Source organism: Mercenaria mercenaria, chromosome 3 (genome assembly GCF_021730395.1).
Source record: "Mercenaria mercenaria strain notata chromosome 3, MADL_Memer_1, whole genome shotgun sequence".
Taxonomy (NCBI): domain Eukaryota; kingdom Metazoa; phylum Mollusca; class Bivalvia; order Venerida; family Veneridae; genus Mercenaria; species Mercenaria mercenaria.
Window position 1 is genome coordinate 66,200,369 of NC_069363.1, and position 14,022 is coordinate 66,214,390.

General features: G+C 37.6%; 1 protein-coding gene across 3 annotated transcripts in view; it reads left to right on the forward strand.

The window, feature by feature from the left end:
- LOC123524508 (uncharacterized) overlaps positions 1-8,436 on the forward strand; it is a 54,318-nt gene extending 45,882 nt beyond the window's left edge. For all 3 annotated transcript variants that reach the window (XM_045302753.2, XM_045302754.2, XM_045302755.2), the window contains 5 exons: positions 354-478; positions 3,560-3,618; positions 5,074-5,252; positions 6,293-6,474; positions 6,595-8,436. In XM_045302753.2, the coding sequence (XP_045158688.2) occupies positions 354-478; positions 3,560-3,618; positions 5,074-5,252; positions 6,293-6,474; positions 6,595-6,945 (896 nt within the window). In that variant the 3' untranslated portion in view covers positions 6,946-8,436. The remainder of the gene's footprint in view (positions 1-353; positions 479-3,559; positions 3,619-5,073; positions 5,253-6,292; positions 6,475-6,594) is intronic.
- Positions 8,437-14,022: the final 5,586 nt, after the last annotated feature.

Here is a 14,022-nt window from a genome sequence, read left to right on the forward strand (position 1 = left end):
AAATCAAGACTTTCTCCCCTGCATAAATCTGCAAAACCTAGTATGCCGTTACAGACAATAATCCAAAGATGTTGTGGGAACAGTAGGTTAGTAAAGACCATGTTTATCATTGATAAGTGGGGTCGTTTTTCTTTCTACGATTTTATGGCGTATGATTTTCATTCCATGGACTTTAAATAAACATTTCTCTATTTTAAGGAATGATCAAAAATTCTAGATCTTGAAAATCACAAACCCCTTTTTGAAAAGTAAAACAAATATGACAAACGTTAATTTTTTAAGTAAAGATAACAACGACAGTTTTCATACTTGCATATTCTGTTAACGTATGTCTTATTTTTCTCTCTCATTAGCGACTATGACAAGGGAGAGAAGGGTAGATATTACTTTCCAGTTGAAAGGGTTGCCATGGGACCCGAACTACGGCATCAGTACGTCAGCTGCTTACAGATCATTAGCTGATGATATGATTATGTTGGTAGGTAGATGCCCATGTTAAGTTGATCTTTAAATTATCGAAAATAAATTGACTGTCTTCAAACATTCATGTTTAGTTCACTAAAATTTATGTTCATAAGTAGGCCTGTCTTTCAGCAGCCATTATGTAGCTGGGGCGGTGAAAACACAAACAAGTTGTTGTTTAGCTGATGACATAGCTACGTTCCTTGTATATGTATTTAAAAACTTAGCAATTCTTGGTTAAGGAATCCAGTCCACTATATATCAAATATTGATGCCTGGTAAACTCTTTATTGTTATCATTTGAAAGTGTATTGTCTACTGAAAACGAAAATATAAATTACATGACAAAAATATGTTATAAGTTTTTTAGCTCACCTGAGCACAAAGTGCTCAGGGTGAGGTATTGTGATCGCTCACCGTCCGGCGTCCGTCCGTCCGTCCGTCCGTCCGTCCGTCTGTCCGTCCGTCCGTCGTCCGTCCACACTTTCCTTTAAACAACATCTCCTCCTAAACCAACAGGCCAATTTTGATGAAACTTCACAGGGATGTTCCTTGGATGGCCCCCTTTCAAAATTGTTCAAAGAATTGAATTCTATGCAGAACACTGGTTGCCATGGCAACCGAAAGGAAAAACTTTAAAAATCTTCTTCTCAAAAACCAGAAGACCTAGAGCTTAGATATTTGGTGTGAAGCATTGCCTAGTGGACCTCTACCAAGTTTGTTCAAATCATGACCCCGGGGTCAAAATTGACCCCGCCCCAGGGGTCACTTGATTTTACATAAGAAAATCTTAAAAAATCTTCTTCTCAAAAACCAGAAGCCTTAGAGCTTAGATATTTGACATGTAGCATTGCCTAGTGGACCTCTACTAAAATTGTTCAAATCATGACCCCGGGGTCAAAATTGACTCTGCCCCAGGGGCACTTGATTTTACATAGGAAAATCTTCAAAAAATTTCTAAAAATAAACCAGAAGGCCTAAAGCTTAGATATTTCACATGTAGCATTGCCTAGTGGACCTCTACAAAATTTGTTCAAATCATGGGCCCCGGGGTCAAAATTGACCCCGCCCCAGGGGTCACTTGATTTTACATAAGAAAATATTTAAAAAATCTTCTTCTCAAAAACCAGAAGCCCTAGAGCTTAGATATTTGACATGTAGCATTGCCTAGTTGACCTCTACTAAAGTTGTTCAAATTATGACCCGGGGGTCAAAATTGACCCCGCCCTAGGGGTCACTTGACTTTACAACGGAAAATCTTCAAAAGTTTTTCTTAAAACAAACCAGAAGGCCTAGAGCTTAGATATTTCACATGTAGCATTACCTAGTGGACCTCTACAAAATTTGTTCATATCATGACCCCTGGGTCAAAATTGACCCCGCCCAGAGGTCACTTGATTTTACATAGGAAAATCTTCAAAAATTTTCTAAAAATAAACTAGAAGGCGTAGAGACTAGATATTTGACATGTAGCATTGCCTAGTGGACCTCTACAAAATTTGTTCAAACCTTGTCCCCCGGGGTCAAAATTGACTCCGCCCTAGGGGTCACTTGATTTTACATAGGAAAATCTTAAAAAAAAATTCTAAAATAAACCAGAAGGCCTAGATCTTAGATATTTGACATGTAGCATTGCCTATTAGACTTTTACAAAGTTTATTCAAATCATGACCCCTGGGGTCAAATTGACCCTGCCCCATGGGGTTACTTGATTGTACATAGAAAAATCTTCAAAATTTTCTAAAAATAAACCAGAAGAGCTTAGATATTTGACATGTAGCATTGCCTAGTGGACCTCTACAAAAAGTTTTCAAATCTTGTTTTTAAAGTTACTTAAAGAAAATTTCAACTATATTTTCTCATAATTCTTTTGATTGATTTCTATTATGATCTTTTGACCTTGAAGACTTGTCCTTAAGTGCAATGATAACAGGTGAGCGATATAGGGCCATCATGGCCCTCTTGTTATCATTTTACTTTATAGTTTTCATTGATACTTCAACAAAAATCCAGTTATTGCAGTGTAAGATTTATCATTTCGCAGTCATTACATGACTGTAGTGATTCGTGCATAATATTATGGTCATCTTATTTACAAATTCTTGTTCAGCAGACACAACTCTTCCAAATGATACCAAAAAGATGGTGTCACCAGGCATTGAATGTAATCTATTTGTGGGTCGGATACCTTAATAAGAAACTCAAAAAGTGATAGGATTTTAAGTGGAGGTTAAGTCTTTCGCGCAGAAAAAAAATGTTGGAGGTGAAGTGGGAGGAGAGCTGGTGAAGTGGATGGTCCTTTATCCTTTGTCAATCGTTTTGCCTCAACATTTTTACTTTTAACATGTTCATAGATACTGCTGGTCAGAATTAGATCAAACTTGGTCTGTAATATCCTTTCATAAACTTCTCTCAACTTTGTTAAATGGTTCCGCCTCACTCATTTTGGAGGGGTGGGGAGGGGGCTCAATAAAAAAAATGAATAAAAAAACCCATAACTTTCAGCGATTTCACATCATAAATTCGACACTGATAATGAAATGATCAATTTGCAAGATAATTTCTGATTTCAAAGGCCCAGACAAAAACTCGTTGTCATAATACTGTGCTTGATAACAGTTTTGTGCATAATTAAATAACAGTGATTGTCCATTTCCTATCAAATAAGTACCAGTCGCGCTGTCATTGAAGATAAAGCAGCTTTGAAACTTATGTTAGATCGAAGGTCGACATTCAACATCATAGTGTGTCGAAATTTGATTCCAAGCTAAATTCATTTTATTTTCAAGAAGTTGAGTATCGGGCTTGTGTTGAATTTAGAGTAAGCCTGATGATCAAAATTCAAAATTAAAAAAAAAAAAAAGAACGAATTTTTAGCTGGCATTGAAACTGAAATTTTGAAAAGCTGAATTTCAATCTACAGCATGGAACTTCGGACCTGGTTGAAAGTCTTAATTCACGGATGTTAGAAAAGCTTAACTGGATTTAGCATTATACTTTAACCGAAAGTTGAATTAATTTCAAACAATCTCGAAAGTCGAAATAAAGCTGAATTGGTCTAATGTGTTCATGTAAGAATTTCTGTTTTCTGTTACAGTTGGAATCCAATTTTAATAACCTACCAGGCTACATTGGGGTGTCAATAAGAATGTTCAGGTAAACAATAAATATACAATACACATATTCTTTGTAATCAGTCGTTGAAAGATATTCAGAAAGCAAAATTTAGAACACAATCTTTATTGTTTTTATTATGTCGCCCTTGGAAGAAGTGGGGGTTTATTGTTTCGTAGATGTCTTTCGTGTCGGTCGGTCCATCTGTCGTTAGAGCAAATGATCTCTGCTCAATAACCACATGACCGAGAAACTTGTGTTTTAATGAAAGCTGGAAATGGTTTTGTCCTACGGCTGTATCGCATGATTTTCTATGGTCAATAAATGGATGACCACTATTGTTTTGGAGGATAAAGGTCAAGGTCACAGTGACCTTTAGAATTTAAATGCTTGAGAATGCCTAGGCCTATGGTCACCAAACTTCATGGTATGGTTATTTACGGTCAGTGGATTATCCCTGATGTTTGTGGGTCATTAGGTCAAAGTAGCAGCAGATAATATACCCAGTTTCTTTTGACAATGGTGGCATATATGTTTTTTCAAACAGCTCTTGTTACGCTAGTTTGGTCATGTTGCAATTTTCATAACAGTGTATATAAATATATTAACAAACATAGTATCATACAACCCAGGGCTTTAAAAAATATGTTTTCTCGATTTTTGTTCGATAATTCCCTTTTCAAATCTATTTTCATTATTATTGTCTGACATCGTATATTGACACGAAAACAGCAAACTTCTTGGTTGACTCAAATAATTATAATCAGTCCCCTACACTGCGTCAGAGTCTTGTAAAATATTTAGATTCTTATGTAGTTACATTCTCTATGTATTTTGTGCAGAGAACTGGTATTTTAGGTCGTAAGTCTGACTTTTTTTATCAAGATTAACAAACTCATAATTATGTTGAAAAGCATGGGTTTTGTACTGTAAAAATGCAATAAATGCTGGATTTATTTTTTGCATTTAAACGAGTGTAATCATTATTTTTTTTAACGTAATAGAAGTAATTCAAGAGTCACTAGAAAGAAAATAACATTCAAAGCTTATTTGAACATCTACTGCAAGTTTAAATTTTATAAAAAAAAAAATATAAAAGTTTATATAAGTTCATACATAAACAGTCCCTTTCGAAAATTAAGGAAGTGTTTAAGAAAATGAATATAAAATAGATTGCATTAAAGCTTATTGTATGCTGTCATGACCTCAAGATTTGACCAACCGATCACTTCCACTTTTAAACTTTGTCTCTGCTCTGTAGTTGGCGTTTTTTTGTCATATTCACGGTATTTTGAAATATTCGAATCTTCCCTCGTTTTGAATAAGCATAAAATGTACTAGCAGGGTTGTGAAAAGTCATCATGACATCATTTTCACATATTCGCAAGAATTTGACATATTGTTCTTGTTTGTTTGCCAGCTATACCACTTTCAGTTATGCCAATTTCTTTTCCTGTTATCACAGTTTATTTTTAAAGAGTATTTGATCTGTTTTAGACAAGGGAGTGTTTACGTGGATGCAGCAGTTGATTTGAGACGTTCCGGGGCAACCGAAGCTGAAATAGAAAGCAATATGAAAGATGATGTGACAACCGTTGTAGACGAAATGGTAACTGAGGGGCAAGGCGGTGGTTATGTCTTCAGTGCGATTTACACGATAAGGGATCCAAAAGAAAGTATGGATTTTTTTGTCATAAAATATTTTCATCGTAGCATCATTCTGGTGATTACTCGTTGAAAAATTATAATGATCGTATATGACTGCTGATGTAAGACTGTGAAAACACCTGCCTTACTCAGATAGTCATTTTGATAACATTTCTTGCCTATCGAATATTTTCAAAGGTATGATTAAAATAAAAGTCGCACGTATCCTATGACGTCGTAAAACGACGTTAATAATGACGTTAATATGCGCATGTTCATCTTACCCTTTCGCAAAGAAAATGGTAAGGAGATCTCTTTTCCGGATAATCGTTTTGGGGAAAGATAAGGTTATCCCAGTAAGGGACCATCTTATCATATCCCTAGGAAAAAGATAAGCTACACCTGACGTCATTATTTTACGCCGTATTATGACGTCATAATGTATGAGCAATTTTTAATTTATATCTATGAAAATATTGCAATATTATCAACGGTAAGCAAGAAAAATAATCTAACATGACTGTCTGAGTAAGGCATGCGTTTTCCTAACCCTCGGGACAGCTTTGATAAAATACCTCGCTAGTGCTCGGGTTTCCTTTCCACGCTGTCCCTCGGGTTTGGGAAAACCCTGTTTTACATAGGCAGTCATTTAAGATCCTTATATTCCCAACACTCGGGAACGTGGATAAAAAAACTCGCTAGCGTTCGGTTTTCCAATCTACCCTGCATGTTAAGGAAAACCTTGTCGTACAGAGGCAGTCATATAAGATCCTTATAGTCTTTTCCCGCTAGATAGGCAAGAAAGTTTGATCTTACAAGCAAATGGTTTTTTTTTTGTGTCACGTCTTCACCGAGGTTATAACGAACTTATAGCTTGGTAACTTTTTCGAGAGGAAATGGTAATCTTTGAATTACTACTCACATTTTGAGTTTCGTAAGACAATGGAGAAATTAGAATTGTTATAAGACTTTATACCTTATTCCTTTCCTACGTTCAAAGTTAGATATGATGATAATCCCACTGTTGGAGACAGCAAAACTTGAAATTCGGCTATAAATGTGATTACAGTTGGTGATACAGCTGACATGCCTGAGGAGGAAGAAAGGAAGGACGTCATTGGAACTGTTGGTAAAATCATTATAGGCGTTACAATTGCTGGTGCCCTCTTTTTGGTGTTGCTTGTGATTGGTACATTCACAAAGCGCCGCCTGGCAGAAGATTCTACTGGAGAAGAAAAGAAGATGTATTCCGTAAGTTTGTATTCAGTCACTTCCTTTAGATCAAAATCTTAAGTTGTGTTGTTCTTGCAATCGATCAGAGGTATCAAAATAAACACAGCTGACCATTTCCTTTTTGCATTTTTATTCTAGGCTGAGACTCTAACCTATAACAACTGGCAGCCGAAGGCCAAAAGTCAACCAACACCAACAATGATGTATTATCCAACAGATACTTCAAACAACGGAGCGGTACTCAAGGGCCAACAAGCCATGAGTAATCAGACGTACATGTTGGAAGAACCACGCTATGTGAAGTCCGGCAGTGTAGTATCAGCATACTCTAGCGGGCAGCCGCAGCCATCTTACTCTAGCGGGCAGGCGCAGCCATCTTACTCTAGCGGGCAGGCGCAGCCATCTTACACTAGTGGGCGGGCGGATAACTCAGTCGTGCATGTCAAATTAGCCAGGGCTGACAGCTATGGCGAATATGTTTACATGTAGTTCTTATCTATAAACAAGCATCAGCTGGTTGAATTTGGTTTCCAGATTCATTCTGATGTCATTTTTTTTCTTTGAAAGCAGCCTTGAACTTGTGCCATACTAGTACCATGTGGGTTAAGTACCACACATGAACTTTACGATCACAGTCTGTAGCCGATATATTGTTTATATAATTATCTAATTTCAAGTTCAACATGATATCCATTTTCCATGTGGAAAAAAAAATATGTTCTTAAAAAGAACTAGACCTTCGAATCGAATTGTTGATTTGTACATGAGAACTTTTGTTAATCTTTATTAATCAGAAACATAATCAGGCATCCACTTGATCATAATGAAAATTGCACTTATGTGTGGTATTTATGTCATATATTCACCAATATTCAACTCTGATACCCTACTAATTTTACAACTGGCATTTTTTTTGTCAATCAGTTATTTCAAATATGAGAGCTCAGTTACAGCAAAAGGAATATATGAGACGAAGTAAGAATGTTTTGCTGTATATTCGGTCTGTATTCAACGTTTTTTTTTATTGGACTTACAAAACAAATTTAAAAAAAAACTGTCGAAATCAATTTCAGATGTCCTGTTATAAAACTCTTCTTGAAAGCCTTGCTGGTCAATAAAAACTTTTGCTCTCCATTCTTTTGAACCTTGGACAGTAGTTTTGACTATTGACCGACAAGCCGTTCAATAAGTGAACTTTGTATAGAACACTTAGGCCTACTATGTTTTGGTAAAATAAAACTTGTACATGGCATTGAAGCACATACTACGTTAAATCACTTTAACTACCCTAACCGGCTGCGCCGGTTATTTGATACCCCTTTCATAACATTCCATTCCGCTTTCTTTAACAATAATGATGGCGAGCGTAATAAAGTATGCAGAATCTCGCTTTTTACTCCATAAATCATACTGTTTGTATTCCCCAGAAAAGTGAGGAAATATTTTATTCAATATGATCAAAATTGAAAAGACACCACTACGTCACCACTACAATAGTTATATTGTTATCACTTTGGCGTTTTGGGAATGATCCACGCAACAACAGCGTAGCCCGAGTGAAATATTCTGGCGACGTACTGTATATATAACCGATTTTGAGTGTATTAATTTAAGTAAAACACGATTTTGCTATGAATACATTATTTGGATTCCAGTATGCCCTTTATCTTAAACAGAAATACAATATTAGAATGGCCTGTAGGCCTTTTAGGCAAAGAAAAAAGAAGTTTTAATTTGATGTTTTAGCAAGAAAAGCTAACATGTAATAGAAAGAATATTAATGTGCTTTTCCACATTGAATTCAATAAAAGAGAATCGCATTTTATTATTTTATTTAACTCTGATAGTTTCAATATGAAAGGCACTCTTAAATTGTATCTATCATCTATTTACAAGACAGTTTTACTTATTGTTTTTATGTTGTTATTAAACTGCTTCAAAGAATTTCTTATTTACACAATAAATTTTATATTCAGTTTATCATTTGTTTTTGTGGGTTTTTTTAGTGTATGAATGCAATTGTGTGTATGCGGGCTCTAATGAGATCGGATGTGCTTGAATACATTGCGTTTTACACCAGTCAAGACACGGTACTTAGCCCTAAGCATGCTGGACACGATTGATTCTGCTTTAGCGACCAATGTAGATCATGATCAGCCTGGACATCCGTGCAGTCTGATCATAATCTATAGTGTTAGCGATTCAGTCAGTATATGTTTGGTAAGCACCCCTTTTCACTGTTAATGGTATATTGTCCAATTAGAAAGATGGTCAAGTTCATTTAGTCTATGAAGCAATAAAACTCCCTATCGTAATATTGCTTTCTAAAAAAACATCAATTCAAACAGTGAAACATGCACCTATTTCAATCTTTGTATATTCAAATAAAACAAGAAGTAGAAAAAGATAAACAATGTACACTTTTAGCTACGAAACGTGCATGCACTCTAACTGCACTTTCACATACGATCAGGTATTTATAAAGCAAAGCAAGTTTTTTGTTGTTGTTTTTTTAAGTAACATTTGATGTTGTTTTTTTATGTAGAACATATTTTACAGAGCACTTAATCATAATCTAGGAAACTTTGACAAAAATAAGGCTAAAAACAAGGGGTCGAAAAGTGGGGACGAAATGACCAATTTGAAATTGTCAAGGGATACCAAATGACCAAAATTGGGACGAGTTCACTGTATATCGTTTACGGGAGATCACCCCGTATCAGTTTAGTTTAGTTTATTTTGAAAAAGAGCAGCCGACATAACGAAGATATGCAACATACATAACATAATCATAGGTGCCCGTCGCACAGGATTTGGATGATCATTTTTTATTTTAAAAAAATGGGGGTGAGGGGGTGGGAGGTCCAGGTCACGCGACGGGCACCTGTCAACATAACATAATAATACAAAATAATAGATGTTTGACGATAAGATGATTCTATTTCATGGAGAATTAGGCATAATAAACGTATTTCACTGTAATTATTTAAATGTGAACATTATGTTTTTACAGAATATGGATAATTTGAACAAGGTAGAATTATCATCACTGTTCATTAACTGACAATATTTAGTAGTATTAGGATTTGTATAATAAGACTGATCAAATATTTCTTTCTATCTGTAATAAAATGAATGCATTGGATCAGAAATCTGCCGCAGTTTCACTACAGAGGGGAGTGCACTGGATCAGAACTCTGCCGCAGTTTCACTGCCGAGGGGATTCAGGTTTATGAAGTAAGCTATTTCCAGAGAAATCTTGCAATGGATCATACTGTCTAATAATACAGCTCAAAGCACCTGCACACCCCTTAAGAAAATTCGAAACCCTGTGGAATTTTTCATCCACCAATCAAAATGTAGTTTTAATCAGCTGTTAAATGACCTTTACTCCTGATATTTAGGTTAAATCAATACCGGCCTACGGCCGAAAAAAAGTCAAATGATAAGCGCAGTAGGTAAAATAACTTTTTGACTTCTAAAACTTGCACTCTTGTTGATACGGTAAATTTTGCCAACCCGGCGGTTTTGAAAATGCTTCCACCGAAGTCTGACACTTGTCTTTCTTTAATTTAAGATGATAGTGTGAATTATTCTATTAGATAATCAAAAAGACTGTTCAAGCTTATTCTAGATTTACTTATACAAAATAAATATGTAAGTAATTATCTGTCTATCTATCTATCTATCTCATATTTGCAGGATTTAGTTTACATCGGAAGTGTTAGTATAAAGAGTTTACAGAATCTGGCAATGAATATTATCAGGCACAGTGATACTTGAATATGACTTGTGCATTCAAGTTGGATGTTAAGATGATAGGTAGTAAGAACAGGGTAAAAAGTAAAAGGTTAATCTTTACAACTGCAAGCTTAAACTGGTCAAGGTCAGGTATGGTTGCGATATTACCAGGAAGTTGGTCTCAAAGGTTGATACTAGGTGGGGAAAACGAGTACTTGTGATGATCAGAGGTAACTTGTAGCTGTCTGAGCAACACTGAGTGCCTGTAAGTCTGATAGTTGTTTAAATGTAAGTCGGAAGGTTGATTCCTGTAATATGGTGGTAGATATTTTAAAACATAATGTGTCTGCAGTCTAATCTCCGGTGTTCTAGAGACCGCAAGGCCAGATCTTCTCGCATGGCTGCAACACTCGAAAGAGGCGAATAATCACATTTCGGCCAACGTACGGCACGCCTTTAGACCATTTCAATTGTGTTGGTATTTGTCTCAGTGTAAGACCGGACTATGGCCTTGTATGCCAGTCCTTTAACTTTTTCATGGTTGGTGGTAATGTTTCGCTGCTTTATTCGAATTTAATGTTTGTCTTGTGATATGAGTGTTATAGTTTAAGTCGGAAGAAAGATATAGTCCAAGATGTTTGGCATGAGGGACAGACTCTAAGATTTGGTCATGAAGAAAGTAATTATCTTTAATGACATTTTTATTTTTATTGATTTGTAAGACTTCACTTTTCCATATTCCACAGCTTCTCCCAGACTTGCATTTTGTCAAGGCAAGGATTAGGAGTCTGAGAGTGCTTCTTCCAGACTTGCATTTTGTCAAGGCAAGGATTAGGAGTCTGAGAGTGCTTCTTCCAGACTTGCATTTTGTCATAGCAAGGATTAGGAGTCTGAGAATGCTTCTTCCAGACTTGCATTTTGTCAAAGGAGTCTGAGAATGCTTCTCCCAGACTTGAATGTTTCTTCCAGACTTGAATTTTGTCAAGGCAAGGATAAGGAATCTGAGAATGCTTCTTCCAGACTTGCATTTTGTCAAGGCAAGGATTAGGAGTCTGAGAATGCTTCTTTCAGACTTGCATTTTGTCAAGGCAAGGATTAGGAGTCTGAGAATGCTTCTCCCAGACTTGCATTTTGTCAAGGCAAGGATTAGGAGTCTGAGAATGCTTCTCCCAGACTTGTATTTTGTCAAGGCAAGGATTAGGAGTCTGAGAATGCTTCTCCCAGACTTGCATTTTGTCAAGGCAAGGATTAGGAGTCTGAGAATGCTTCTTCCAGACTTGCATTTTGTCAAGGCAAGGATTAGGAGTCTGAGAATGCTTCTCCCAGACTTGCATTTTGTCATGGCAAGGATTAGCAGATTTGTATTTTGTCAAGGCAAGATTAGGAGTCTAAGAGTGAGCTAATACTTAGGTAGATATGTAAATAGATTTTCTGATTTTAATTTATACTTTTCATTTCACAATCTGCGTTTAGTTTAGGTTGTTCAGATGATAACAAGCTATTTCTGACAAGACGTCATTTACCTGTGGACCTATCTCTGACAAGACGTCATTTACCTGTGGACCTATCTCTGACAAGACGTCATTCACCTGTGGACCTATCTCTGACAAGACGTCATTTACCTGTGGATCTATCTCTGCGAAACACTGGGTATCTAAGTGTTGGGGAGGAGTTGGGGCTACAGTCGTACAGTGTTCCTTTTGGGCCGAGACTCTGTAGCTGTAACTATATCAGGGTTTTGAGTTTTGGCAAGGTTTTGAAACTGATGGGTATTTTTGTTTATAATTGATATATAGTTTATGCAAATTTTTCTTTTTATTTTAGACACGTATTTATGTTTGCTTTTAGTATGAAGTTTTGTTTTTTGGTTATTGCTGTGTACTGTATCTGCTTGTTATCAGTTGTTATCATATGATATAGGAGATGTTTGAAAAAATACTAAAAACATTGAGGTATATCGTACAAGCCATGGTCAGCAAGCTGCTAATACCATGAAGGATCTAAGCCCTGACATTGAAGATGGAACCACACATTACGCAGCTGCGTCAGATTTAAGAACCACAGATCAGCAGCTTCCGCCAGGCCGGTGTGTGTTCAAGAAAAACAGCTGTAAAATTACTATAGTCTCATCTCATTTTGGACCTCAACTCCTTGGGCTGATGTGGAGAAATGGAATGGTATCAAAGGATATAAAACATGAAAAACATGCCTAGAGATATTAACCTTCTTGTATTAACAATGCCAGTTTTGACAATTTTACATACTTATAAGTAAAACATTGGGGGTCCAAAATTAGGTGAGGCAGAGTGTGGCATTGGTCTGCTGATGCGTCAAGTGTGGTGTGCTGTGTGTTGTGTGCTTGTCACCTTCCGCTTTCAGCCTCCACCGCTGGCTAGCCTTCTGGTGAAAAAGAAGCCGAGAGCGTAAGTCTCCCCTGCCAGTACATAGCCTCTCTGCAGACAAGCCCTTTTGCAGTGACTCCGAGTTGGCGCCACACGGTAACTGAGCACCTTGCGGCCTCAGGCAGAACTGCAGGGGACTCGGAGGAGGTCTGCCCCCAGACATGTGGCATGCCAGGCCCACCGGTGTGCGGACACGCCCTGGAGGATACCAGTGTTTTCGCTGTGACAGAATTGGCAGACGAAAAGGAGGCATCATGACACTGGTCAGGAACAACATCAGCGCTGTCCAGACCAACACGCATATGGATGACTCCGAGATCCAAGTTCTGAGCCTCAGAAAGAACGAGTTCAATTTGAAACTTGTGAACATATACTCTCCAAGTGACAAAACTCTGTCCCTTGACAAAGTTACAACTGATGATACCAGGTTCATCATTGTAGGAGACTTTAACAGTCACTCACAAAGCTGGGGATATGACCACCTGAATAAACGTGGAGAGGAAGTGGAGACCTGGCAAGACAATAACAAGCTAAACCTTATCAACAAGCCAGATGATCCCCCAGCTTTTTACTCCAGAAGCTGGCGAACAACATCAACCCCTGATCTTGCTCTATGTACAGACGACATACATGGACATGTCAAGCGGGAAGTCAATGAACAACTATGAGGTAGCGACCATCGCCCAGTCCAACTTGCTATGGACCGTATAGCCTCTACTTCACCTAACATCCCCAGATGGAACTACAAGAAGGCCAGGTGGACCTTTTACCAAAGTCTGAGTGATGAGCTCTGTAAAGACATCAGAGTGGAAGGTAGAGACATCAACCGGGTTGTCAAAGACTTCAACGCCAGTATACTTAAGGCTGCTTACAGCGCCATTCCAAGGGGAGCAAGAAAGGACTATAAGCCCTACTGGAGTGATGAGTTGGAGAATCTACAGGCAAAGTTATCAGAAGCCAGGGAGGAAGCAGAAAGCAATCCCTCACAAGAATGTAACCTCTCTCTACAGCAAGCCAAGGCCAAATTCCTCAGGCACAAACGGGAAGCACAGAGGAAGAGCTGGAGAAACAAAACAGCCTCGCTCAACCTAGAGCGAGATGGCCAAAAGCTGTGGAGATTGACGAGACAGCTGAACGATGAAGAAACAGGAAGAGGCTCAGTAACTTTGGAAGAAAATGGTGAACTGTTGACGGGTAAACAAGCGGCAAACGATTTTGCCTCTAACTACAAAGATGTTTCCAACATCCCCATCAACAGGGAACGGCAAAGGGAAGCCCGAAAAGAAAAAAGGGAAAGGCAGAAAAGCCAAGTGACACCAGAATGCATGAAGCAGAGTCTTAAACTGCATGAGCTACAGACAGCTCTTAGGCAATTGAAGACAAAGAAGTCTCCTGGACCAGATGGAGTCACAAATTAAATACT